This window comes from Oxyura jamaicensis, chromosome 20 (genome assembly GCF_011077185.1).
Source record: "Oxyura jamaicensis isolate SHBP4307 breed ruddy duck chromosome 20, BPBGC_Ojam_1.0, whole genome shotgun sequence".
NCBI classification, from domain to species: domain Eukaryota; kingdom Metazoa; phylum Chordata; class Aves; order Anseriformes; family Anatidae; genus Oxyura; species Oxyura jamaicensis.
In genome coordinates this window covers 6,402,847-6,430,493 of record NC_048912.1, presented here as the reverse complement: position 1 = coordinate 6,430,493, position 27,647 = coordinate 6,402,847, and the positions used below count along the sequence as shown (strand labels likewise).

Below are 27,647 nucleotides of genomic sequence, written 5' to 3'. Positions count from 1 at the left end.
TAAAATCTGACCATGTAGTTCCCTACCATTAGCACGTAACTTTGTTAGAAATGTTTGTATGTGCATACAAAAAAGAAAGAGTGTTGTCCTTTTAGCAACTCACTGTAATTACGGAAAAAAAAAAAATGGCTAGCTCATTACCATCACTTTACATTATACTCTACCTCCTCTGTTGGTTCTGTTTTTATTTTCATGTCCTTTTCTTGACTGGAAGTAGGAATAGTAGAACTACTGCACTGACCCATTTTATTATCCACATTTTCTACTTTAGGCTTCAACTCTTTGGAAAGTGGATCCTTAACATCATCCTTATCTAACAGGTATCTTAGTAAAGCATTGTTTTCCTTCTTCTTTGGGCTCAGTTGTTCCTGTTTGACAGTGCCTTCTCCACATGGGGCTGTGTTACCAGTGTCATGATATGTGTCTTTACCAGTAGCTTCAGCTGTGATCTTGGCTACTTCTGCAGGAGAATTACCGTTCTGCAACAATTTATGTAAAATTCTATGCTTCTCTTGCAGGAGTGACCCATGCATGTTTGAGGAGGAAGACACCCCTCCAGATGTCGATGAGGAAACTCCCGAAGGACTGGTAACATTGGTAGAAGATTCTTTACAATTAGATTCTAACGGTGAGTTTGATGCTGTGGAATGTCCTCTTTCATCTGAGGAGCACGTGAGTAGCTGAAGCAGCTTTTTATGCCCTTTGCTTTCAGATTGTCCTCTCTGACTTTCAGGTGCCTCCAGGCTCCCCTCTTTACTGTCTTTTTCATTAAGGAGATCCCTGCTGTTTGACTGGCAGAGGGAACTTTCCACTTGATTTTGTTCACAATACAAGCTGGAAGGGCTTTTGGAGTCTTGGGTGCTTGCTTTATTTTGCTGAGCTACACTCATGTTTGGGGAATTATCCAATTTTGGACCCGGAGAAGAAAGTGTTGATAACAGGGAAGTTCCAACACCCTCACTGATGGCTTGAAGAGCACTAAGAGAACTGCTAGAGAAAGTGCTGTTGCTGGTGTTGCTGGCAGATCCCATTGGAGAGTGCATACCTGTATCACAGGATAGAGAGCAAACTTATTAGATTACAGTACTGACTTCAACTACCCTTCCTTCAGGATTATGTCTGATTGCTACATTGAGTTAATTACTTTAAATTAAATGTTAACATAAAATTAGGTATAATACATTTAAGTCACGTGTACACAGTCATATAGAACTGTTAAAAAGGATGAAAAATGGAATTCAGATAAAAGTGGGAGAAGAGAGCTTTAAAAAAAAAATAGCTTGCAACAAAAATGAAGTACCTGTAACTGGAGAAAACTGGTGCGAACTCATTTTTGGACTCCCTCGATTCCTAGGAGATACCATTAGATTCTGTTGGTTGGATGTTAAACCAGGACTCCCGTGTGGTGGGCTACTTATATTTAAGCCATAACTGTTGTTCTGATAGGCAGAGGACTGCATTCCTGGTCCAGAGTTCACTGGCCCCATACTACCAGGGCCTCCATATCGAGAGTTGTTCAGCTGACCCACTGCGTTGGGATCTCCCATGCCATAGTTCCTGTTCTGTAATGGCATGCTTTGACTGGGTGACATGTTCATAAGACCACCGACAGAATTTGTATTTCCAGCCACAGGTGTTCTCATGTTTTGCCCAACTGCATTAGGATTTGGTCGATATCCATTTTGCTCTCTGTAAATTCAACAACATCCCCAGACACCCCAAGAGACCAAATTAAAACTGTATTCAGAATCAAGTCCTATAAAGACAGAGCAACATTATTAAATAATTTTTCAATAAGAGCAGTGAGAACTCAAGCATCTCCACAAAAGCAGAACTGAACTATGCCACTCATTTATTCATTCTAGAAATGCTCAATTCTTTAGGTACGAAGAGTTACAAGTGCATACAGTATCACCCCTTCCTTCTTCTACTTCGTTCTGAGTCAATGCATGACACTATCCTAACACGCACACTAATCACACCCTGAACAATCTCAACTACTCATTTTTTAGCATCTGGAGGTACTTTAATGCCAGAAGCTGAGAGACTCCCTCCAGAGCGGCATATCAATTATTCCTGCAATCAACAAGAACAGGTCACAGGAAGTGCTATTTAAGGTACGTTTGAGTCATCAGTGATTCATCTGAGGGGGTTTTGTTGTTGTCTTTTTAACTGGTCTGCAATTAAAAAGAACAAGATGCAAGATAAAGCATGTAACTAAGCATTTCTATTTCCAGTGTTTTGTCATTGTAAATGTTAACCCAAAAGAATACTAAAGACATCATGACAGGCCCCCTGCAGGAACAGAGGGAAAAACTTCCCTTTTAACTGGGACTGTCATTCTGCCACACAGCTGCACGTCGACTAAAATCCTAGATTGAATAAATGTGTCATTTATTTACATGCTATGAAATATTGCTTCCCAAATTAGTCTTCTTCTGTTTGAGCTTTAACCAAATAAAATATTTTGGCATACTAGTTTTTCAGGTATCTTCAAGGTTAGATATATTTTTAAAAGCTATGATGCCTAAATGACAGACACCATTGATTTCACCTTTGAAGAAAGTGGGTAGAGACAAATCCATGACGGTCATTAGTTACAGGATTTCGAAATAGTTTACTCTTTGTTTGTGCTGTCACGATAGTACCATCTGCTAAAGAAAACCGATAGAATGGTGTTTCCGCGTGACCTTGTGTGTAAGCTGTAAAGGAAATACACAGATATCAGTCATATGTAAAAGACCAAAAATTGTTAATATGCACTCTAGACATTTTTCAGCAAAATACTCCTCTTCTGATGAAGATAAAAATAATCCAAGACACACCCAAGACTGATATTCAACTAAAGGAAGCATTACACATTTTCTCCTCTAACAGCAGAGGGAGCAGAAAAGCAAACAAAAGATTATTTTGATGCTGCAGTATTTTGTGCTAACCATGCACAGCTGGCAAAGTTCTATATTTAACAGATTTCCAAGACTAGATTGAAGGGTTTCCATGACTCATCCTTGGGGAAAAAGACTAATCAACACTTAAATAGCAACTTCAGTTAAATAAATAGGTAACAAATATGAAATAGAAATAAAATTTAGAAGCCTTCTGAATAAGTACTTTCAATTTCTTTTTTTTTTTAATCACAAAATTGTGGAAATCACTGCTTTTAATCTGAGACCCAAATTTCTTCTTAATGTGGGATTTATTATATCAGTTAAGTTGAAGAACTTCCAATGGAACCTCCATTTTCTGCCACTACATGTTTTTCCTTATTTAATATCCCCCCTACTTGAATTTGTTAAGCCTTGATAAACACTGGAGTTTAGAAAATGTAGGAAATTTCATTGTCTTACTGTAGATGGTGGCTGTACTTCACTTTATCAAGATTATTGAAGCAGCATTACAAAATAAATAACACTGGAATACTGAAAATATTTTGAAACCCCGTATCTTGAATAAGATGAAAAAAGCCATCAGCAGAAACATTACCACTTTTCAGACTAGCTAACAATAAAACTATCCTTTCTTTAGCAAAATAAAATTAAAAGAAAGCCATGTTAAAAGAGAATAACAAGCTAATGACAAACAAGGATTACATGTCATTACAGAAATTTAGCTGTCACTGTCATTGCTATATCCATCAACAGAAAAATAGATTACTTCAAGCTTCCAGATTATTTATCTGGCATTTTCCATCTACACAGACACATTAGAAAAACAAAATAACTTCTATCAGAATTTCTATTTCTCAAGAGTTCATCCTTGTTCAGTCTCTACATATGAGTCACAGCAATTAACTAAAAATATGGAAAATGAACACAGGCAGAATTTTAGTATTTTTGTTTTTCAGAAAAATATGCAGTCACTGGGAAAAGCAGTACAAGCAAACACTGCAAACAGATTTTTACCTTCATGATAATGGCGTTTGTTTGACCATGTCTGTCCATCATTATGGCATAAGAACCTCTGAATACATCGACGAATTGTATCTTCAAAGCCGGGTCTCATGGAAGATCTCAATGAGTTTGTATCAATGTTGACAAGTTTGCCTGTTAAGGGAAGAAAACATGCAAGACAAACTCTTTATGCCTATACCAATCCTTTCATATAAACATGGTACATTTCTGAAGGCTCCAGTATCACTGTTTGAATTGTTCATCACCCTAACACCCAATTTTAAGTATGCAGAAGCTACATTTATGAATAATCTGCCATATGGGAGTATGATGCTACTTGTTAAAACATCAATACCCAAATGGATTTAGATAATCATAAAAGAGGAAGTTCACACATGCGCAGGTAAATGCTAGAGCTTTTAGAAAATGTACAGTAACTTTATCTCTGGTTACAGGTACCTAAAGGATGCAAAGACAGTAAAACTTTCTACTACCCAGCTACATCCACAAATTAACACCTTCAACATAAACACTGAAAAGCCCCATACAGATAAGTATTTCAATTTAAGCAGTGTGAAACACTTTAAACATTAGCTCACGTACTGCAGAAAAATACAAACATTCAAAAGAATTTTCATTACCTTCAATTATGATTTATATTTCTTATATGTGAAGGAAAGCATAATGAAAACAATTTGAAATGCTGCCAAGTAAAGACACAAGCAATGTTTTAAACCAACCTGCCAGACAACGCCATACCAGCATACAGACAGAAAACGTGTCCCACACTTGCTATTACACCCCAGTGCCAACGATGGCACATTACAAAAAAACAGTTAGGAATTCTTGTTATGAATGCTGCTAGTCACTATGGATCTGCAACTTATTTATCTAAAACAAGTACATGGACAAAAAAGGTACCTTCATACCTTCATCTTGGGTACATTTCTCACCTGAAAGATCATGTCTGGTAATAAAACTCTCTGGGTTTGTTGGAAATACTCTTTCAGCAGTTGTGATACGACGTGCCACGCAAATCATACAAGACTGCAAATCTGTATTTAAAAAAAAATAGTTTTTCTTTCATTTCTTTCTTATTTAATTCTGTTAAAGAATCTAATAAATAACTGAAGCATCTTGAATTGTTAAAAAACGTATAAACAATAAGAAATTAATTTTTTTGCATTCTGTTCCTACTTCATTCAGAAATGAATTGCATAAGCTACAGATTTCATAACACGTACCAAATAACAAAAAGCTTAACTCAGAAATTTCTTTTCTGCACAGTAATTGAATAAAATTTCCTACCTTCCCCCTCTTCCATCATAGCCCTTGGCTGAGATAAAGCAAAACACTGCATTGTTTCATATCTCTGACGTGTATCCTGATGGCTGCCTACATCTTCCAAAAGATCATGAGAGGTTTTCACCATCATCCGGCAATTAAACGTATGGCTCTTCTGTCTAGGTGTTTCATTGGTCCAAGCAACTCCATTAACTTAAAAGAACACAGTATGGGTTTATAATGATTTTCTATTTTTTTCTTAACTTAGATACCTTGTTACTAGATTAGAGAGATTAAATATACCATCAGTTCTATACCTTGGCAATAGCAATATTGTGAGCCAAGTTAAAAAAACAACAAACAAGAACAAAAAAACTATTTCCTTAATATGACACTTTCATTCTTACTTGAAAGACAGCTGAAAAGTTATTCCCAGATTTAAAAAACAAGCAGTTCCTTCAGCTAGCCCCGTAACTATACAAAACGTGTTCCTTTAGTACGCTTGTGTTAAGTTAAACAAATTGAAAAGGCTAAAGTACAGTGTATTTCCAGCACATTTATTTCTGGTGGTGTGCTTATTAAGAATATTTTAATTTTGTGCTTTATTAAGAACATACTAACATTTTTTTCAAAATTAATATACATCTGAAGTCAAATTTCCTTTGCAAAAATAAATTGTTTTGTAAGGTTATCCATTAGAAGTTACTTAGGTGTTTGGTTTTTTCCTTCTCTGATTATTTTCAAGTAGCCTAATGACAGTATAGTAAGTCAACTTTCATTACCTGAAGATTTTGGTAGGTTTTTAAGGAAGTCCTTCCGGTCCTCTTCATGCAGGATACCATAGACGCTTGTATTTACCAAATCTTCTTGTTTATACTGCAAATACTGTGTAACATTTTCTGACACAAATACTATGTTCCCATCTCGATTTACAACAAACAGGAAACCATCCAATGCCTAAATATTAATATGACAACATACCTTATAAGACTGAAAAATTCTGAACATAATTTAGTTTAAAAATCATGCAGGTGCTAAATGTCAAATTACAATACATGCATTTCTTTTCACGGGTAGTGCTAAATTTTCATTTTTTTTCTGCTCAGAAAATTGTGCCTGTTAAGAAAATATTTCAATATCCAAAATCAATCTATTCATTTATTATTCAATTGAGATTTTTCACAGTGATAACCAGCTTTCATGTTTACTCTTTATCGGAACAGAAGATAATGAATTCATAACATTATTTCAATAGCTGGTAAACTCAAATATGAAGAATTTTGGTAGAAACAAGTAGTAAGGCATAACCATGACGACATTTCCACCAACAAGTGAAGAGGTAACAGAGAGTCTATCTGTTTGTTAAAATACTGTATGTTCTTAACTGAAAAAATATTTTTTTATTTAAAACAATAAAGCTTCAGACATGCTTTTTCTTAGATTAATATGCTTGATAGCAGCATTTGTTGAAGATGCTCCACATTTTAGAAACACAAACATCAAAATACATCACAGACCTCTAATCTCTGTAAAACCTCATCCATTTATTTTAATGGACACTCCCTAAAGCTAAGGGAAAATATTCCTTGTATGGCTAAGCCCTGCTTTAGTAGTAATGTGCTAATGACTGCCAGAAAAAGTAAAGCACAAGAATACAAGTAAAGGCCAAAGGGTATTCTTTTCTTTCATTCTACAGACTATTTCAGCAAAAATAAGAAAACACAATGGATTTTATTTCTGATCCTTTCATAGTTCCATATAGTTCTTGTATACTATTTCACTATAGCATTGCAGGCTCTATTGTAATAGTTTCAGCTGCTCTAATTTTTTTTTTTCCTCATAGGGGTTTACCAGGTACTTGCCTGTAATAAAAGAGGTCCCAAGGAATCCTTATCAATAACTCCTTGGCCCGTAGAAGACACATCAGCTTTCTGAACATCATCATCATTAGAAACAGCTTTTCCTGAAAATCAGAAGATGTTTCCATAAAGCAACATTTCATATGAAACTATATTTTTAATATTACTACCCAGATTCTGAGAAGTAAATAAATGAAGGAGAAAACAAACAAACAAACAAAAACACTAATGAGAGAAGAGATCTCAAATAGCGCTCATTGCTTATGACCAGAGTAAATGTCATGGCTATGTCATATCAAACCCTTTGCTCACAAAAATTGACTTGACAGTTAAAGTTGGATCAAAGCAACGACCACTGTGTTTTGTGAACAGTATTTCTTCTGCTGCTTCCGGGATCACATGTCTGATGAATGCTTGATGAATCTTTCAATGTCCATTAAACAGACTTCTTGGCACATCTTTCTGGTTTTATTTTGATTATCTCATCATCATTGGTCACAGTCCTCAGATGCTATCACAACTGTTCTATGAGCAGTCTTTGGGTAGTGTTAATATATATGTGTGTGTGAGCACATGAATGTGTGTGTATGTATATGTCTATATATATAAATAATTATATTTTAAGGATCAAAATATCCTAAACGAGGAATTTGGTTGCAGGCCAAGGTGCAATGGGCATCCACATCAGGCAGGAGAATTACAGAAAACAAACAGTACACTTTGTTCTGTGGTATCTCATACTAAGCTGCATAATGAAACAATTATTATATTAGAGTACATGCAATTGCATTAGAAATATCTTAAAACTCATGTAAAGACATCTTTTTAGAATTGCTTAAACATGTATTCAAAGCTGTGGTAAATTAGCAAGACTGGCAAAATACACAACATAACTCACTTGATTTGAAACAAGAATCTACTGCCCAAAGGAAATACGTATAGTTGACACTCAGTAGGCTAGTCATTTAAAATATATATATTAATATGTATATATGTAGTCATGTGAAATATATGTTTATATGGAATACATATATATTCCATCACTATAATTTTTTTTTTTTGCATATACCTGTGTATTTAAAAATACATGTATTATACCACTTAGTCTTACCCTTTGAAAAAGGAATCACAAGAAAATGAAATTGTCTGTTTGGCTTAGCAGGGAACTGTACCTTGCTCTTTTATCTGTCGAATCTGTCTCACGGTTTCTTTTAAAATAGCACATTTGTCTGGTTTGACATTGAAATTATCAATGTCACTCAGATTAGCAGATATCAGCTCAGCCAGTTCTTCAATGTATTTGCTTTCCTGCTCACGCCGACGCTTTTCACCACTGCAGGTCAGACTAGGAATCAAAAACATTATTACATGTACTTATGTTCCATCATGTACAAGAGCTGTGTGCTCACACTGAACTTCAACGTACTTCTTGTAACACCTATCTATTAAACCTAAGTAGTAGTCATTCTTCAAGCAAACACAAATCTAACGGTGTGTGTGTGTTTTTTGTTATGTTGCTGTTTGTTTTGTTGCTTTTTTGTTTTTTTTTTTATAATCTTAAGTACCAATTTATCTTAAGAGGGCATGAGGTTATTCATCAAAAAAATCCTTCTGTGATTCTCTATTGTCATACAATGAAAATAGTAACCATTTGAAACAAGGCCTGCAAATTACCAGATATAAGATGCTGCCTCTGTAATTTCTGTGAAGCAACAAGGTTTTCTCCTTTTGTCTTGTACCACAGCTTCAAACAGTGACTCCTTAAACATCCACTCCAGTAAGATTTAGCAAGAGACTAACTACTGAGTGTAGTTCATAAGCTTTGGCAGATCTACACATAATAGTAAAGCTGCGCACCTTCACAACAAAAACTGGCCTAAGAATTTTTCAACTGAACACAATGCTTAATTAAAACATACTGAGAAGTGCAATGAAAACTTGAAAAATAGTAAAACAAACAAACACATAGCAAAAGAAGCGGAGAAGTCTCTATACACCTACCTTGCACCTGGAGTATCACAAGGCAATGGCTTGCGCTTCCTTGACTCATTGGTCAAGCTATCCAAGGAGTTTTCTCCTAATCCACTCATCCTGACCACACATCAGCAACTAAGAGAAATAAAATAAGAATTGTGAATGAACCTCTCAAACTAAAAGCGTAAAATGTAGAGAACTTACCCAGATAACTAATTTAATTATAGAACTGAGTCTTCATTTATTTATTTATAATTGAAAATCCACCTACCATTTTACTATTAAAAATACATCTGGTTATAATTTTTTTAAACCTGTTTCACCAAAATATAGGTTTACAAAACTTTGCATCAATGTCAGCAAAAATAAATGTAAAAAGTGCATTTAATTTCATAGTATAAATTACAGTGTGAGTGATCTGTATTCTATATATGCTGAATTTTTCCCATTTTCAGAGATGTTTAAAGCTTTGCACCAGAGAACAGGAATGACTGTGTAGCTCCAATTTGGCTGAAAATAGTAAGATTCTCAGTGTTTTAATATACACTAGAAAATTTGAAAAAAAAGTTGTTTTCTTTACAAATAAAATAATAAAGGAATTAAAATGGAATGTATCCTTAAAAAGACATCTAGGAAACAAAGTGCTTCCAGGACAAGTCATCTAAAGAAAAAAGAGAGAGGTGTGTGCATTGCTTCCGATGTACTAACTTGGTTTTTGCTTACCAGCTTTTTGTGGCAAAAAATACTACTACCTAAGGGAGCAAACTGAAAGACCCACAAGAACATACTTTTGTGAAGCAGCAGAGGGGTTGCTTGCAGCAGTTGATACTGTTATCATTGTATGTCAGCTACAGACAGAGAATTGGAGACATTCCTCCTACAACATTACCAACCTTTGAAGACTAGAAAGGACAGAGGATTGCTGACTGTACTGAGGAGGAAACACTGCATTACTCTTGCAGATGTGCATAATTCAGAAGTAAACTGGCATACATTTAAAGCACAAGTTTTCTTTGCAGCTAAGCAAATGTTATGATGCTTAACATAAAGTCATATTGATAACCAAGATTCATTCCACGTGATACGCACTAGGACAGGAAGGGATAACATACTTTGTAAATCACAGGAAAATTAAAAATAACAGTAAAGCATAATCTTGCATTTGAAACAATTACAGAAGATGCCAAACTCCACAACTATAGCCAGGACTGCACAAGTACAAAGTTGGTGTCACAGCTAACTCTCTGATACAAAACCAGGATGGATAAGGCAGGGTAGATGGAACAGCAAGCCTGAAGACTGTTATTCAGTCAGGTATTTCTCCAGGGTAAAAATTCCTAAACGCAGGGAAAATAGTAGCCCACCTTGCTTGAGGCTGGAGGTACACAGTTACACCGCTAGATGACAGTATATTGCCAAACGGCAGCACAAATGGTATTTTCTTCAATTAAGCAGCTGAATGAAAAGCTGCTCAGCTGAACAAGTAGTTTCAAAACCGAATTATATAAACAAGCTACGATCACGCAAAAAGCGGCCGATTCTCTGAAGCTCAGGAGAACAGACTCACAGGGTCTTATGCCTGTGGAGCTCACGCTCAGGTCATGGGTGACACACGCACCCCAGGATCAGGATTGGTGCTTCTCCCCTCCCACAGCTGCATTCCTGGGCAAAGTGCGATGCTGCAGCACGAAGAGCTATTGCGGCGAGAGAGAGAGGATGAGCTTAAGCTATAATAAGACTTGAGGATGGCTCAGGAAGGGTGTGGGCACAGCAAGTATGTCCAAAGCCAAGAGCAAATGATTCTACTTAAGAGGAAGAAAAATTGAAACTGTATTAAATAGTGGAAAAATTGAGCTTGATTTTTGACATTTCAGTGAAACATAATTTGGGTTGCATTAAGTGACTTCGAACAGAAACACCATTTTTGGTTTGGCATCTACCTGTATTGACAGGTACTGAACTCAGCACAGGATGAAATAGAAAACAAAGTTGCTGTGTTTTGTCTCAGAAACATGATACACATCACAGCACTTGTATTTAAGAAAAATGTTAAGTGCCTACAAATAGAAGCTTGGAGAAGGAAGGAAAAATTTGGTAAGTGGCATAGCTCGATTCCCTACTGTTATACCCAAGTAGTTTGCAGTAGGTTCTTCCAGCCTGGAGCTGCAGAGTGCCCTGCCCATGCCTTTTCCTTTCCCTAAGAATACCTTTCCAAAGGTATTCCTGAGAAGCTACAACACAACAACTGCTTAGCTAGGGAAACTCTATCAGCTGCTTTCCAACATGCGTGGATTTACAGTACAAACTGTTAATAGTCAAACTAATCTTCCTGCTCCAGGACATCTTAGCAAAAGAAGCCATTATTGAGTGAGTTAATAATGAAATAAATCACCAGTTAAAAGATACCAGATGTTACGTTTATCTATTGAATAGGAACCTGCAATTTCTAATGGGCTAAAGATTTTTTTTTTTAATCTGTTTGGGGGACAGGGGATTTTTTTTAATGCTACTCATTTTGTTTAGAAGACAGCTCTGAAACAGTTTTCAAAAGTTAATATATTTTTACCACTAAAGTAAAGGAAGTTTAGTACAACCATCTTCATGAACCTATTTTCTGAGCTAAGAGCACAATTTCTGGCTCTTGCACCTGCAATGCTAGCTAGAAAGATGGTGCTAGAAAGACTCCTCTACTAGTTCTATTGCATAATCTGACTTACAGAAAGCATTTTTTTTTTTTTAGAAAAGAATTGCACAATGAAATTCTTATTTGCTTAATGGAAATATAAGCTAGCTTAATTTGACACAATGGATAGCTCAGTTACTATGTAAACGAAGGAAAATGTAAGAAACTTTAGATAAGTATAAATTACCCAAAACACAGGAATTATAATCCTTCATCATACACTAGTCTTTCTCAGAACAACTGAAAGATAGACGTGACAATAAAGACTTTCATGAAAAATCTGACAACTGTTCTGCTATCTTTCTTCAAAGTTACAGGTACAAACTCAAAAAGTGGATAGCAAACCTCACGCATAAAAGGTCAACTAACAGTGTATGCACGTTTGTGCTTAAAATGCAAAAAGTACAGCAGATGGATTATATATAGGGATGAAGGGATGCTGATTCTATTCCATCACAAACAACTGGATTTTTCTAAAATTTATCTGTCCCTAATTTATATAATTTGTAGATAGAATTACTTGGGACTGCCTAATTTTAAAGTCGGGTATACTTAATGACCAATAATTCCTATGTATATAATAACTTTTAAATGTTTGCTAGTCTGATGTTATTAGAACCAGCAAATTACTACACTGCATTGGAATCCTTTGTCATTCCCATGAAACACTTAGTAAAATAAAAGCTATAGTCTATTTAGCTATTCAGTACAGTTCATAATAAGCCATACCTTGTTCTGTCCAATATTATTTTCCAATTATTTGGGAAAACACAGCACTCACTCTCAGCAAATAATTTAGAAAGATCTATATTTGTATGAAATAGACGATGCTAAAATTGGATGGAAGGAAATAGGACCAGAGCAGTTTATACTTAAAACTAATTTGAGAAAAGACAAGATGTTATAAGAGATGGTTTAATGTCTTCAAAGAGAAAGACATTGATTCCTTCAACTGCAGCAGTAATGAAACACTATATACTAACGTTCCTACATCCACCAGTGGATTGGAACCAGAGGCAGCAACATTTGGAGAAAATGTTCTAAACTTTCATGACTATTCAAAAATACTAAATCCTATAAATATTTTTGCAATACCACTAGATTTACCTTTTCCAATATAATTCTAAATTTTCCACGTTTTTTCCTCACTCATCAAAATGGGGAATCAAGAAAACAAAAAATAACAAAGAACTCTTCGCTCATCAGTAAGTCTTGAAAAAAGCATTTGTCCCTTTCAATGAGGTGCATGTGTCTCTGCCCTTGCATTATACTTTTCACATGGTAGGTCTATTCATTTTTCAGTGAAAACCATAAATGGACTATTAAAAAAAAAAAAAGGCACTATTGTTTTGCACATGACATAAAACAAGTTCTAGCAATTAATAGTCCATCCATTTCAACAGTATATGTACAAATTTCAAAAACAAACCGACAATTTAAAGAAATCATCAGCATTTAGAAGATTGGCTCTTTTCAACCTGCCAGTTTCAATATTTAGACAGGCTAAAAAAATCTTCTAAAAGATTGGTCCACCAAAAAACAGTAAGCATGTCAATAATAAGATGTTTGATATTGAGAAAGTTCCTAAAGCCATTTATTAGAAAGAATTCAAGTCAAAAGCACATTAAGAAGTACTGAGTACACTAAGCAGAAAGTTTCCAGCCTGGTGTGATCATTTCTTCCCTGGTCTTATTCCTCTCACTCACGCAAACTGAAATGCTCCTAACTTAGAGCATTAACTTCTGCTACGTTGTCTTTCACTGGGTTCGTTTCCTTCTTCAAGTGTTACTTCCCTTATGTTCTTTCTTATGGCAGTGTTCTCAGTAGGTTAAAGACCTATTCACCAAAAAGGTTATGGCAACTGGGAAACTTTTGTCCTACCAGAAGCCAAAAATTATAGATAAGTACATACTTCAGATTTAGGTTTTGTATTTGTTTAGTTGAAATAGTTGACCATACACACACAAGATAAAATTGTATTAAGTGCATAAACTCTTTTAGCACTCTTCTAGTCCCACGAAACCATCAACATTTTGCTATAGTAAATATATGTATTTGTGGCATACAGCACATTTGGAAGCTCTTATGTCTGAGCCGACTTCTCGTTTGAAGAATTCACTAGGGAAAAAGCATAAACTGGCTCTTAGCATTCCCCAGAATAAGCCAATTATGAACAATTAAATCAAACCAGTCCTTTTCAATGAATCATGAAGATGGCCTGGAATTTCTTTAATTGTACATAATTTTAAAGTATTAAATACAATCTTCCTTTCTAAAAACCAAGACATAATTCAGAAAACTTTTTAAGATACAAACTGTAATAAACTGGTTTATGCTAAGGAAAGTCCTAAATCATTAAATTTAACTTTATGTAAATAAAACTAAAGACATTCTATTCAGCAGCTCCCTATTCTTAAGGAAGAAAAATATTTTCCTTAAAAGCTTATATATAAAAAGCATGATAGCTTTCCAGTGATAAATTCTGATTCAAAATATTATTCAAAAAATACTTTTCTGATTTAAAATATTATTCAAACCAGCCAAAGTTTCTTTTGTTGTAACACTGACCACAGAAACAACTGATGTTCCCATTACAAGGATAGGATTCCACAAAAAAGCAAACTTGAAAAACTCACTTTATGTCAGTACCGCAGTAAGGCTTTGGTTCTCTTGCTCTCTCTTTCCCTCTCCTCCTCTCTTTTCCCTCCTTCTCTCCCCCTCTCCCTCTCCCCATGCTTCTTATATACTTACATGTACAATAACACAGCTTTAAAAATGATAAGGAAATAACTATTCAGGTACATATAGTCCAAGTATAAAATGGGTCACTTACATGTCCTTAGCAAACATTCAAGCACAGCGTATTTTTCATAGGACCTTCAGAATCAGAAGTCATTTTAAGTCACATCCTGAAAAACAAAAAAGGCTGTACATGGAAAAAGGTGTTTGCTTTTCAATATTTCATCTAACATTAATAATCTTACAAAAAAGTAAACACTTATTATTCAGGTATTTTACTGTGAAAGTTTGTAACTCAGTTGTACTAACTGTAACTGTCGTTTTTGCTGTATTCTAAGCAACCAAAAAATCTGAATCTCAGCATCACAAATGCCACTAGTATGATAGATTTTCTTTCATAAAAGAACTGAAAATATATATTTTAAATGCATTTTTTCTCCTTTAGGAAAAAAGATGTCCTTTATGAAAAAGTAGATGTTTGATCTTAGTAACTTTAAAATCTAAATTTATTATTTTGTAAAGTTATGATTGGCAAGTACAAAACTAAGCGCTTAGCCACTCTATGTCAGCTTGCACACACTGCTTTGCACATAACTGTTACATGAGAATAGCAAACTGTTTTCAGAGCTACAAACATTTGGTTTTCTGTTACCCGGTTTTTCTATGAAATTCTGGGAATGAGTAATCCATATTATCATGCATTTTATACAAGGTATGATTAAGTGTACTAATTAGTGAGATTCTGGGTCTCTACAGAGAATTACGGTAACTTAGGAAAAGTTTCAAACAACAGCTGCGTGATTGAATTGATTTACTGAAAACTGCTTAAAGCACTATGTAAAGCAGAGGCTGTTCAAGCTAATTAGAAAAATAAATTGCTCTTGGGAAATATTTATGAGACATTCACATGTAAGCACACACCATAGTCCTATCCAAAATCGAGAGTTTCAAAATTGATACTTCTACCCAGACTACTTAATAGGTAATCACCAGTAGGCAGGTAAAGGAGTTCTATTCAAGTAGCTCATTTCTTAAGAGATTAAACTGAAGCTTTTCATATCAACTGGTTGCATTCACATTCATCTGCTGTTTTAACCATCCCTTTGACAATACTGATTGTAGCTCTATTTGTATGAACTGGAATTGCCAATTAGAAGGTTGATTGACAATGTGGTCACATAAGAGTAAGCATCAAGAGTAAATTGTCTACTAATTAAAGACTTCTATAACACCATTTTATGCTAAATCAACCTCTGCTAATCATGGAAACCAGAACAAAAGCGCACAGAGAAAGAAGAAAAATCAAAAGAAATCCTAAGATGCAGTATCAGAAACATTTGTTTGGACATGATGGAAAATTAAATCCTTCAGCTGTTCATTTCCATAAAAATGCTAAAGCAGTCCTATGCTGCACTCAGTTACAGCTTGCCACCTAGCTTCCTGGGATGTCTTATACCCAGCAAAGGCTATTTGCTGATATCTCTACTGGACAGGATTTACGAAGGAAAAAGGTAGCATAAATTATATTTGCTGTTCAGTGTGATGTGAAGCTTTTTCTTCAGATTTTTAGAGCAGCTTGATAAACTGATGCATACGCCTGTACAAGAATGGAGGTAGTTCACCATCACAAACAGGAATCTCACTAGGAAGCTGAACTATGCAGGAGAATCTGATAGTGCTAAATCACTTGAAGAAGCGTGCAGGAGAATCGAGACCCACCAGTACCTAAAGGACCCTGTACGACTGGAACTGCAAGGGGAAAGAAAGGAACCCTGAGAAAGCATAAAGTTGAAAATCCCACAAAATATTAATACTATTTAAATGAGTTTTAGAATATTCCTTTTCTATTCCTCTCACGTAAATATTCCTTCTATAGATGTAAGTAATCTGAGCTGTTAAAGAGATGATGGAATCAAAATTCTAAAAGTAGTACTGCAATAAGGTAACCGTAAAGAAACCTCCTGAATAACCCCATAGGAAGGCCCTTAAAGGATTTACAAGAGCATCTAGAGTAGTATTCCCTATGCCTACTCTAAAACCACTGCTTCCTCACCTGAGTAATGAGATCACAGCCAACTTCATAACAGTTTAAATATAAAGAATATTTTATGTCAACACTGCTTTCTGTTCTCCTTCACCCAAATTAGTTAGGGTTCCCAGAGTGCCTATACCAAAGCACAGTCGTGCACAAAGCGATTGCCAGTCTCAAAGCCAGTGCTACTCTATAGCACCTGGCATTTGGGGCTGTGCAATTGCTTCTCCATCAGCTCTCCCCGCGCTGGTACCACTTTCCACACGTGAGCATACTGTTTCCTGCCTAAAAACAGTTCAACCAAAAACAATACTGTTCAAACAAAGCCATTGTTTGGTGTATTTTGATGTCAATGAGCTCGACATACTGACCTTCAGCTGCCTCCCCCACTTTCAGGATGAGCTACAGAGACACTCAGTTTACACCGTAGAGAAATTAGGCATTCAACGTAGCACAGATATAAAACCTAAATCTAAGATTGGTTGAGTTTTCAAGCTGATTTTTAAAAAACATCACAGAAATATTACATTAGACTTTGGATGGAATGGCCAGGTGATAAACCATATCATTGTATGTGGCACAGCTAGCAACAATAGGACACATTCATAGCCAAATGTGCCAGAGGAGGTAAACACAATGGCTACCTTTAGAAAGATTTAAAGAGGATTACATCTTTGGTCCTCCTTAAATGTTTCAGAGATAATTCATATGCCTGTTTAAAAAGGAAATCAAATATAACACACTATACTGTAGACTACAGTACGTCAAAGTAACATCTTTTTTAACTTCTTGGGGGGAAAAAGAAGCAGACGGAAAAAATACCACTGAACCTTAACCACAGCTTTGTGAACCGACAGCACGGTGTAACTAACTACAGAAACAGATAACGAGACCGAAGTACAGAGTTAATGTGGAGCTGTTGGTGTACTGTAACTATTTTGCACTTCACCTATCTAGTCTTCGCCTATAGTTCAGGACTAAAGCAGCCCTACATACATTATAAAGGAAAAATCAATTTACTTTGTTAATTGTATTGATACATCATTATCCAAATCAAGCACTTCCCTCAGTACGATAACCAATAATAAAATACTATTCCAAAACATATGGATTTCATCATTCTCCACTCCCCTTTTCTCCCACCCTCTCAGCCTCTATTTTCTAGATAACAAATAACTGACTCAGACACAGACTTCACCGAATCAGGGCTGTCAGTTAAAAAAAATAAAAGGTGCTATCTATGATCTGGCAGTCAATGAAGCACACCTTGTTGCAACATGTTAAACAATCTTAACTCAGCACACATCCTTTTTATATTATACGTTCCATCTTAGGGAGACTGTAATTTTTCAGGCCTTGTCAGGTTTCATTTACCAATTTCCCTGCTGTGTTTAGTAAGCACCGTGCACTTTGCCTCTTTTTTTCAGACATGACAATTAACTCGAGCCTTGTTCTCTTTGCATATATTAAAATGACAGGGCACTTCCAGTTAAAGGATGGGCAGAGGTGGAACACACTCCTGGTACTTCTCCTGTTCCTCTGATAAATAATGCGTGTGCTCTATTTTTGGAATGTCATTACTTGTTAATTTGTTTCCTATATGTCCCTGTTTGCTAGCCACTGCAATAGATTTCAGATCCTGTCATAACAAAATGGAAGAAAAACAGAGGCCCCAGTGAACTCACTGTCACAAAATAAAGGCTAGTCTTTATCCCTCTGCCTTGACCATATGCTGCAGAATATTTGGCAAAATGTCTCACCCGTCATCTCCGGCCCTGTGCTAAAGTGGTTAAAGCAGCTCACCGGTGACCTGAAGACGTGTGAGCCACACCCTGCAGTCAGAACAAACGTTGTCCTCATAAACCAGCTGCAAACAGGTATTGAACTGACACTTAGCTAGCTGTTTTCATCAGGATATAGCTCTTTTAAGTAAAAGGCAGTTGGACATGACACAGCCACACCATCTACTTGCACGACACTGGCAACAGGAACTGGTATGCTCAAACAAGAGGCCGAAAGATGCTGAAGGGAGCCTTTCATCTCAACTAATGCCCAAGCCCCTGTACTGGATGTGGTCGTTTGGGCTGTCGGTAGAGCTGCTGGCATCTCAGGATTCGAATGTTTTTAACACAGGTTTAGAATGTTTTTAACATAGGTACGTCCTTACCAACTTGTATCTGGAAGACTTTTAGAAAAAAAAAATAGAAAAAAATAAAATGCTATAAATATATCTAAAGAAAAAATCCTGAGCTCAAATACCACCAAAGAGACAGGATGTGATATATGGGCTACTACAATGAGACGTGATAACTACATAGCTGGTAAGAAACCACACCGCCACCATTCCTTTCTGTACATCCAGACCCTTTAACAGAAGAAACTCAAGCAAGTCATTGGCTGACTGAAATATATATGGTCTGCTTCAGTTTTATATTAATATTTACTGACATTCTGAAAGTGGAAGACACTTTTCCCCATCATCCTTGCCAAAACAGTGGGTGCTATGTAAAGAGCTTGTGCTGTGACCAGTGCACTATTCTCTTTACTGCTGATAACAGCAGCAAAATTCTAAAAAAAAAAAAAAAAAAAAGAGAGAGAAGAATTTTAATGAAGTTCTCCATTTACAAGACAAAATGCCCTTGCCAGAGCTCACAAGAGAATACATAGGGAGAGTCACTTTCCAGCTTTACACATATTTAATTCATAAGTGACTCCGTGCCAGGAGACATGATATAATCCACAGGTTACTAAGAATGTAAGCTGTACAACGCATATCTACATATTATGATGTCATCTTAATTAGGAATTAAATTTGAATTAATTCACATAATTTATTAAAAGGGAAGTATCTGATCCTAAATTATTTAAATTAGGATTACTAATCCAAGGTACAAAATCTCTGTAAATTAGAAACAGACGTTAAAAGCCTTAGAACATGAAGATATGAGCTGGACCCATGTAAATCTGAAAACATAATTTATTTTTAACCACCTCTAACTTTTATGTTTTCAAGCGAATACATTAACTCACCTGATGAAAGCTTGTTTCATGCCTCACCAGTACGTGACTTCAATGGGAGCAGCAGTGGTAAAGACTGACTAAGTCTACAAGGGTGAGATATTTGCTTTGATACAATGATCTAAAACTGGATCTAAACAGGACAGAAAGTTCATTATTTTTCTTCCCCTCATGAGCTTAATTTGTCAAAAAAAAAAAATGTAAAGCACTCCACATTAGAGAAAGAGTTTTAATGAATACTTTGTCCTTCTCTGCCTAATGGAAATTAAATTCTGAAGAGCTCAGAAGTATCTTTCTATACTCCAGAAATATTTGGCCACCCATATAGTTTTTAAGCTTTATATACACACTTATTTTGCACTGCTGTATCATAAAATGGAAACTAGAACATAAGCTGAATAAAACCCTCGAAATTCTCAGGAGACGAAGCTGTTCAGAGCATAGGCCTCATGGGTACTTGGGAGGGAGGGGAAAATTGATGTTGATTCCAGGCTTTTGTTCTCTTTGTGTGTGTGCGCATGTATTTTTTCTTAATATACGAACCTTCTCTCTTCTATCGAAGCATCTAACCAACCTTGTTATTTAAAAAATGCAAAACATGCTTTTATACCAGTATTTTTTTCATTATTTTAATATGGACTGATACATCTTTCTGATTTCTAGGCAGAACTGCAAAATGATGAGGCACTTAAATACTGAATAAAACCATTAAAATACAATTTGAGTTTACTAAGAAAAAATAATGTATTTGATCTCAATTTCTTTTTATACACTGAAGCAGAAAGTTTGCAAATCTTTGAGAACTCAAGGCCAGGGACAATCTACTGACAAAACCTAGTTTTCAAAGCTTAGCCAATGTTCTTGTTCTTATTCTTGAAACACTGGAAGTCATATACAGCAGTCCAATTTTATTTATCCATGCATGCCTGGCAAAACATGTTTATTAATATAATTAGACAGAAACACCAAATCCTTACTACACCAATTAAAGCTCAGGTAAATTAGCCAATTACTACATTTTTTTCTCCTTACAAAATACAGTAGCTCCTGTAAGATAATAGGCTGACAAAGATACTTTCCTGCATGAGCTGAAAAAGATACACAACCTCTTATCTTAATTTAATAATGACTAAGAAATTAGTTTTCCCTTAAAAGAAACAAAGCAACTTTCCAAACATAGTTTCACTAGAACTAGAACTCAACCTGTAAGTTTTCAGTAGCAATGGTTAGCATTTTCTGGGAGGTATACACTGTGACACTTAAAAAACAGAGTGTACTTCTGAAGTTCTTGGTGAAAACAGGAAGTGTAATCAACTCAACCAAGTTTGTTTCACTAAATACACATGGTCTTTCCTCAAGACATCAGCAAGTCCAATTCCCTTTCCTGAAGCTCTGAACATGTCGTCAGCAAGTTCATTCTCCTTCCTGAGACTCTGACTGTGTTCAAATACATTTTTATTCATTGTATGCAATTTTTCTGTTGTGCATTTTACCTTCCCAGCATCTCAAGAAGCAGACTGCTTTCTGGATTCTGGAGAGAATTTAAACACGAGTACAGGATTATAAATGGCATTAACTCACTTAGTGCTATGGCATTGCTATAATTGAATCAGACTCTATCATGGCAGAATCATTTTCCAGAGACCACAAAATATGTTTAGAATGAGAACAATTCAAAATCAAAATTTTCCAAAGCAGCACTTAAAAACTAGCCAAAATATCAGCAATTTCCTCGTAAAATCTTGTCCACTGGAAACTGAAATTTAGAGACAGAAGTCACTTTGCAGCTGCAAAATAAAATTTGGATCAAAATCTCTACGAACACCAAAATACCTTCAGACAAAGGGACAAACTGACTGATTTTGACAGGATCGAAAATTAACTGTGCACACTATCAGTTTCTGACTTGTGATATCTGTCAAGCAGATGCCAAGCTTAATGCCAGCTTTTGAACTTCCCTGCAAGTAATGTTCATAAAAGCATTCAGAACAGATGAATATATTGCATTTTCTACAGCTATTATTAGTAATGTTTGTTCATCCCTGGTATTTACAATTTAGTCTTTGACTCTTGCATGTGAATTGAGAGTATTCATCAAATCAGTTGGCATGGTGATTGGCTTTTAAGATATCTTCTTATCTGAAGAAGTAAACACGTTCAAGTGTGAATTTGCAGAGGAAAAAATATTTTAAATTACAATTGCAAGGGTGGAAAACAAAATCTTATTATTCCTTTTATATCTCCTTATTTAAAAAGCAAGTGTCTCAGAAGCCATAAGCAAGCTAGAATTTTTGCAATGATCTAAAAGCTTTAATCATAGCTTTGTTTACCCAGTTCTACTCTAGGATACTTTATTTGGGGAGATCCAATGTGATCTTGTTGGTGCTCAAATGCCTTAAACAGCACCGTCATTAATCACCTCACCATACATTTAGCATATCAGCCTGCTAACTTCATCCGCCATTTCCCAGCGCTTGAATAATCCCCCACTATTAAGAGGCACAGAACTTCATCAGCAGCTGGAAACTGCAAATCCCTGAAAAGGACAGTCCTGGTGCCTGTGAGGATTTCTATACAGCTCTGTCATACTCTGCTTTTGTGGAAGTACTGGGGAACAGTAAACTATAATTGTTTCTCTATTTGTATACAGTCTCCTGGGAGATACTGTAAACTTCTGACAGACCTCCCCTTTTGTTGGGTGGATTCTATGAAAGAAACCATTTTCAGCCAGACTGACCAAGTGAGGCAAGTTCTTATCCATAGAATAAAGTCCTCTGACGTGAAAATTCCTGAGCATTAAACACATCAGGTCAACTTCAAAATGTAATGGAACATCCTAGCCATCAACTGAAAGACCCCCTTTGATTTTGACTACTAAAAAGAAAACCCTAAGATATCTGCCTTGCATGTTTACAAACGACACAACATTAGGTCTTCAAAGTATGCACCCAGTGCTGCAGCTTCAAGAATCTTTTATTCTAGTGTTAAACATCCCAGTATTTTGTCTTTAATATATAAGAATGCAATTTGTTACACAATTAAGGAGTTAGTCTCTGATATTAACCTTGGAAAAAACTCCTGTCTCTCAAGATGTTCATTGCACTAACACCTAGAAAACAATACAATGCTTAATGAACTCTTTCGGTTCTAGTCTTTACTGTGCTTCAAAGACAGACCTTGATGTTAGCAGCAGAGTAATGCACAATTTAATGGAGATGAACAAGCCTTGCCAGTGGTGCTCTGGGTCTGCAGCAGATGAGCTGACATAACATGCCACCCAAAACATGCTCACAGGAATTTCTTTCCCTCTTGCTAAACACTCAAAGGCTGTTGTATAAAGCACGGCACCCCACACTACCAAGCCTCTAGCACTGGACAGAAGCACTGATTATCCCCTTAAGAAAAGCATGTCATAACTTGCACAGCCTGCTGTCACGAATTTGCAGACAGCTGAAATACACAGCACTTTCAAGGGCACAAACATTTGAGGGAATAGCATTCTGCTGTTACAACACAACAACAGAAAAAAAAAAATAATAAATAAAGGCCTGAAGAAGTTCGCTAACATGCTTACACTAATCACAGCATCCTGTAAAACAACTAGAGATCGCGATGGATCTGCAAAATTTTTACCTTTTGGGTGCTCTTAACTTAGAAAGGAGGACTAGACTGCACACACAACTCAGCCTACAGAAGAGATGAAGTGCGTGACTGAAGTATGCTTTAAATGCACCGTAGATTTTAACTGGAAAATCAAGTAGCCAGCCATAAAAGGATGTTGTTACAAGACAGTTGGGAGATGTAACGCCAAACACAAAATAGTTTCCTGTTTTTGTAAGTGCTTGCTTTTTCTACACATGAATGGCAGATACAAGGAGCATGCAAAAAATGAATTTGTTTGCTTAGAGAAAAGTAATTCTGAATGAATAGAAGAGCATTGCTACTGCCTGCTCAACTCGGCCATCGGAACACACTTGTGACTAATATGGTCCATGTGTAAGTACAAATTACCTACCACTACACCTCAGTGCAACAAGCCAAGAGGCACTCTTAGGGTTCCAGGTACGTGAAGGAAAGCTACATCCATGCTTAGAGCTATAACCCTAAATTCACAGTTCTGACAGACAGGAAATCAGGTATTGAGGGTAGTCAATGGGCTTCTGTCAAAATAGAACAAACCATTTTGAAATGAAACTACATAAAATAAATGTAGATATTTAAAATTAGTCGTTCCTAATAATCCTAGTTGCATTGACAGTACAGATGAACACAACACCTGATTTCAATCTCCAGAAAAGAATCATAAATACAGCTTTAAAACTCTCAGTTGCACACACATTTCATACTAAAACTGCACATTCCTTTGGTGATAGTGTTGAGCCGATGATCTGAGATGATGAACTATTTGTGGGATGACATGGATTTTGCCATATTTTGCCAGAAATTGACAGTATCTAGAGGCACACATTCAGCTGAATCTTCCCCTCACTCAAGCAGAATGAAGCTATTTGTGACCTAAATTTCTTTTTGTACAGCCTATGTCAATTTGCCTGAGAAAAGGAATCAAGAGTAGTGGTCATTAGGGCTGCAAGGGAGAAAAGAATTGAGAAGAGCATCCACATGTGTGCCACCGCAGTGGGACGGAGACAATGGCCTGCTTATAAGGCCTACATGGAGGATGTGGGGGAGGCAGGGGAGCAGGCTGAGTTTGTTTGTAACGTGAAGATGTGAATAATTCTTGAAAATGCGGTTAGGAAGCATTGCGTGCCAAAAATAAATTAGTTTTATTTCTCGTTCTTTTTTTTTTTTTTTTTGAACTGAATTTAGTTTAAAAAAAATCTTAAGTTATGAAGCAGACTTAAACAGAGAGGAACAGGAAAAGAACACGTCTTTACTAAAGAGAAGTAACCAGCTAGGTATGATGGACACGTTTTATAAAAGCTACTGAACAAAGGGCTGAATCTATAGAACAAATAAAGCCTAGCGCTTCGACGGACCTCAGAAAAAAATTATTGCTTGGCCATCAAAAACACTGGATCAGAGCCACAGAGAAATACCAAGGTAAAGACAAATGAAAACAAAAAAATCTTACTAGAACTCACCAGATGTTCACAGATTAAAAAGTAGAAGACTTTGCAAATTTAATTCCAAATTTGAAATAGTTTTTGGGGGGATCTTTGTAAGACCAACAGGAGTACTACTTAGAATTGAATTATCAGCTCTGAATACAGCTGCTGGAAGTACAAAAAGGCCTTTCAAATCGTAAGCTTCATTTTTAAGATGACTTTTAGGAACACTAATTGGCACAGTAAAAATACTCACTATTACGATCACTGCAAGTCTCCAGTTATTTATAACTTACAGGTTTAAGTCAGGAATTACACTACATGAACTGAATCAAGATTTAATTTTCAACACTACAAAGAATTCTGCCAAAACATTTTTCCACACTATACAAAGGCTACAGGAAAGATATACTCTAAAATTTCTAGCACGTTACAATATTCTATTTATTTCTTCATTACAAAACACCATTTGTAGCTCCAGTTCAAAATATTAAACGCAAATATTTTAAATAGCTGTAAGTGATAAAAAGAAAAGGAAAAGGAAGTCAGCACATTAATCAGTTAATGCTTGCGCACACATCTCAAAGATGGTATTATTCTCCTCTAAGATCAGTTGTGTTTAAAAACCACCCTGCAACTCAGCAGCAGTGTGGAATATTAATTTACACATCTCCAGCGATACGTGAGGACATCTCCACACCCCCTCAGCCCTCAAGATGGAAAGTGATTACGCTGTCACTGTATGACTGTAGTGTGATGACAACAGGCAGACAGGGAGAGACAAAAATGATGCTGCCTCTCAAACGATTTCTGGATAATAGCTGCTGCACCTACAGCTTTTGCAGCAGAGAACAAAAACATCAACCCCCCTCCTCCCTGTACGGCTCCACAAGAAAGCTAAGGGGGCTTCCACAGGGAAAGGTCAGCATTTCAAAGCGGGAAGCTTGTCCACCTAGGAAGAATTGAAACGCCTAGAAAACCCGGTAAATCAAATGTAAACAGGAAATAGAAGGCTAAAAAAAGAACGAGAAGCGTGCCTTGCACCGAACTCTGATAGTAAAAAGATGTTTAAACACATGAGAAGCAGGAAGCCAGCCAGGCAGCCAGTACACCTCCTCATGGCACAGGCAGAAAGCGGGCACTCGGAGGGGGATAAAGCCACAGCCCTGTGAATGAATTTGTGCTACTGGTCTGTCCCATTGAAGATGCTCGGGCAATTCCCACAGCCAGCATGTTCTTTGCAGCAAACTGGCTGGAGGAACAAGATGTAGAAAATGTTAAGGACTTGTGGAGAAAGTATGAAAGCAAACAGACACCCCGGGTGTTGCTCAGTCTCCAGGATACCTGTCATTTGCAAGGGGCTCAAACGTGAGTGCTTGGAACTGCCGGCCAAGCTCCACAGTCTGTCGTTACAAACTGCTGCTGAATCGGAGGACTGGCAGGTGACCAGTGTAACTGCTGCTGGCAAAAAGGAGGCTGCAGGGACACTGAGGAGCTCTGGACCAGTGACATTCATCCCTTGACTGACTTCCATCCCTAGGAAGACAGTAGAAGCCAACCTAAAGAATAAAATGACTGAGTGCGTGCATAAACAAGGTCTGCCACCCTGGCGTGACCTCTGAAAAGGAAACCTGGTCTTGAGAGGGAAAAAAATGCCCTGAAGAAAAAAGAATGAAAGTCACACAGAATCACCGTGTGAGTCATATGATCCTCAAACTGATCTAATATTTCTTGTCATCATGCATTTGGTACAACTTGTAAAAAGATTTCTTTTTATATTTGAATTGCTTTAGTGCAGTGGCAAAGATATCTTTACCCACACAGCCTATTGTACTCAGGGAACTTGCAGAGATACTCCTTTGCCAGTGAGAAATGTAATTTTACGAGGAGGTTTGTTGATAGAGGTTTACCAGGAAGCCTCTCTTGTAAAAGATTAAGCTAAAGAAAAACTGTTAGGATAAACATAGTGCTATCATACCAAACATCTAACATTTTCTACAAGTCAAAGCTTCAAGCATTTATCAGCCAGAGGTCAATGAGGGAGGAGGAAAACAGGTCAGTGAAACCTTGAATTCTCCAAGTCAGGTTTTTGATGTGTTTGTTGGTTCTGGGCTTTTGTTGTTTGTTTTGTTCTTTTTTTTTGACCCGCCTTTACAATTACATGTAATAAAAACTCACATTTCTCTCCCCGTTTCTCAAAAAAATAGGTGGTTTCTAGATTTAAGCTCTTCACTTTTCCATTTCCTTCTATCAAATTTCTGTGTAAACTGTTGATATTTTCAAATTTGCTTTTACAATGTAGTGGGAATGGAAACTATTTTTCTTTTAAAATGAAAAGTGAGGAGGTGCTTTGCCTGTTGAGTCACTGGCACAGACGGTGTTTCAAGAGAAATACCAAATAGAGTGAGATTTGAAAAAAATGTCATTGTGGCAGCCTGCAACAGACATAAAAATGTGAAGAAAAAACAATCATTTTCTTTCCTTTATTAACTTAGTATTTTAATAAGAACAGTATTAAGAACTACAGCATTAACTGTAATTTCTATTTGTCAAAATTGCTCTTACCATAAAAAAGCAATTATTTAGATCATAGACAAACAAAAATAAGCAAGTGAACATAGAATAAATGTATTTTAGAGAAACAAATTAAGAGAAGGGTTTGAACATCAGTGATAAAAATAAAGCTTGTTATAAAGCTTGTCCATTCCTGTTATTACAAAATGCTTTTTCAAGCAAAGGATTTATATATGTGCTATGACATCCCTAGCATCTATAATTTTACATAATGATGCCTACAGCTATTTCGTAAGGAAAATTAAAAACAAAGCAACATAAATTTATAGAAACATGTTCGCCTCCAACATGTACCTTACCATCCACTTCATTTTGTACAAAATTAAGAAAGTAATCCAAAATCGGTCTCAGAAAGATTCTCACATTTAAGACCTTTATGAGCTTGCAAAGCACTTAACTCTGTTGTTGACCACAGCACATACACACACACACACGTGTGTAAACAAACTCTGCTATTTTAGCAGCAACATTTCACAAAAATACCAGTCCTGGATATAGAGCAAATCCGAACTATTCAGCTCCTCTACA

At 36.3% G+C, this 27,647-nt stretch overlaps 1 protein-coding gene across 4 annotated transcripts in view; it reads right to left on the bottom strand.

Moving 5' to 3' along the window:
• The window catches only part of NCOA3 (nuclear receptor coactivator 3), a 79,392-nt gene that overhangs the window by 10,261 nt on the left and 41,484 nt on the right, over nucleotides 1-27,647 (bottom strand). For all 4 annotated transcript variants that reach the window (XM_035344180.1, XM_035344179.1, XM_035344183.1 and 1 more), the window contains 11 exons: nucleotides 14,524-14,599; nucleotides 9,035-9,142; nucleotides 8,206-8,378; nucleotides 7,037-7,137; nucleotides 5,957-6,131; nucleotides 5,199-5,387; nucleotides 4,844-4,945; nucleotides 3,903-4,043; nucleotides 2,555-2,702; nucleotides 1,301-1,689; nucleotides 165-1,045 (listed from right to left, as the gene is read on the bottom strand). In XM_035344180.1, coding sequence (XP_035200071.1) covers nucleotides 165-1,045; nucleotides 1,301-1,689; nucleotides 2,555-2,702; nucleotides 3,903-4,043; nucleotides 4,844-4,945; nucleotides 5,199-5,387; nucleotides 5,957-6,131; nucleotides 7,037-7,137; nucleotides 8,206-8,378; nucleotides 9,035-9,123 — 2,388 coding nt within the window. In that variant the 5' untranslated portion in view covers nucleotides 9,124-9,142; nucleotides 14,524-14,599. The remainder of the gene's footprint in view (nucleotides 1-164; nucleotides 1,046-1,300; nucleotides 1,690-2,554; nucleotides 2,703-3,902; nucleotides 4,044-4,843; nucleotides 4,946-5,198; nucleotides 5,388-5,956; nucleotides 6,132-7,036; nucleotides 7,138-8,205; nucleotides 8,379-9,034; nucleotides 9,143-14,523; nucleotides 14,600-27,647) is intronic.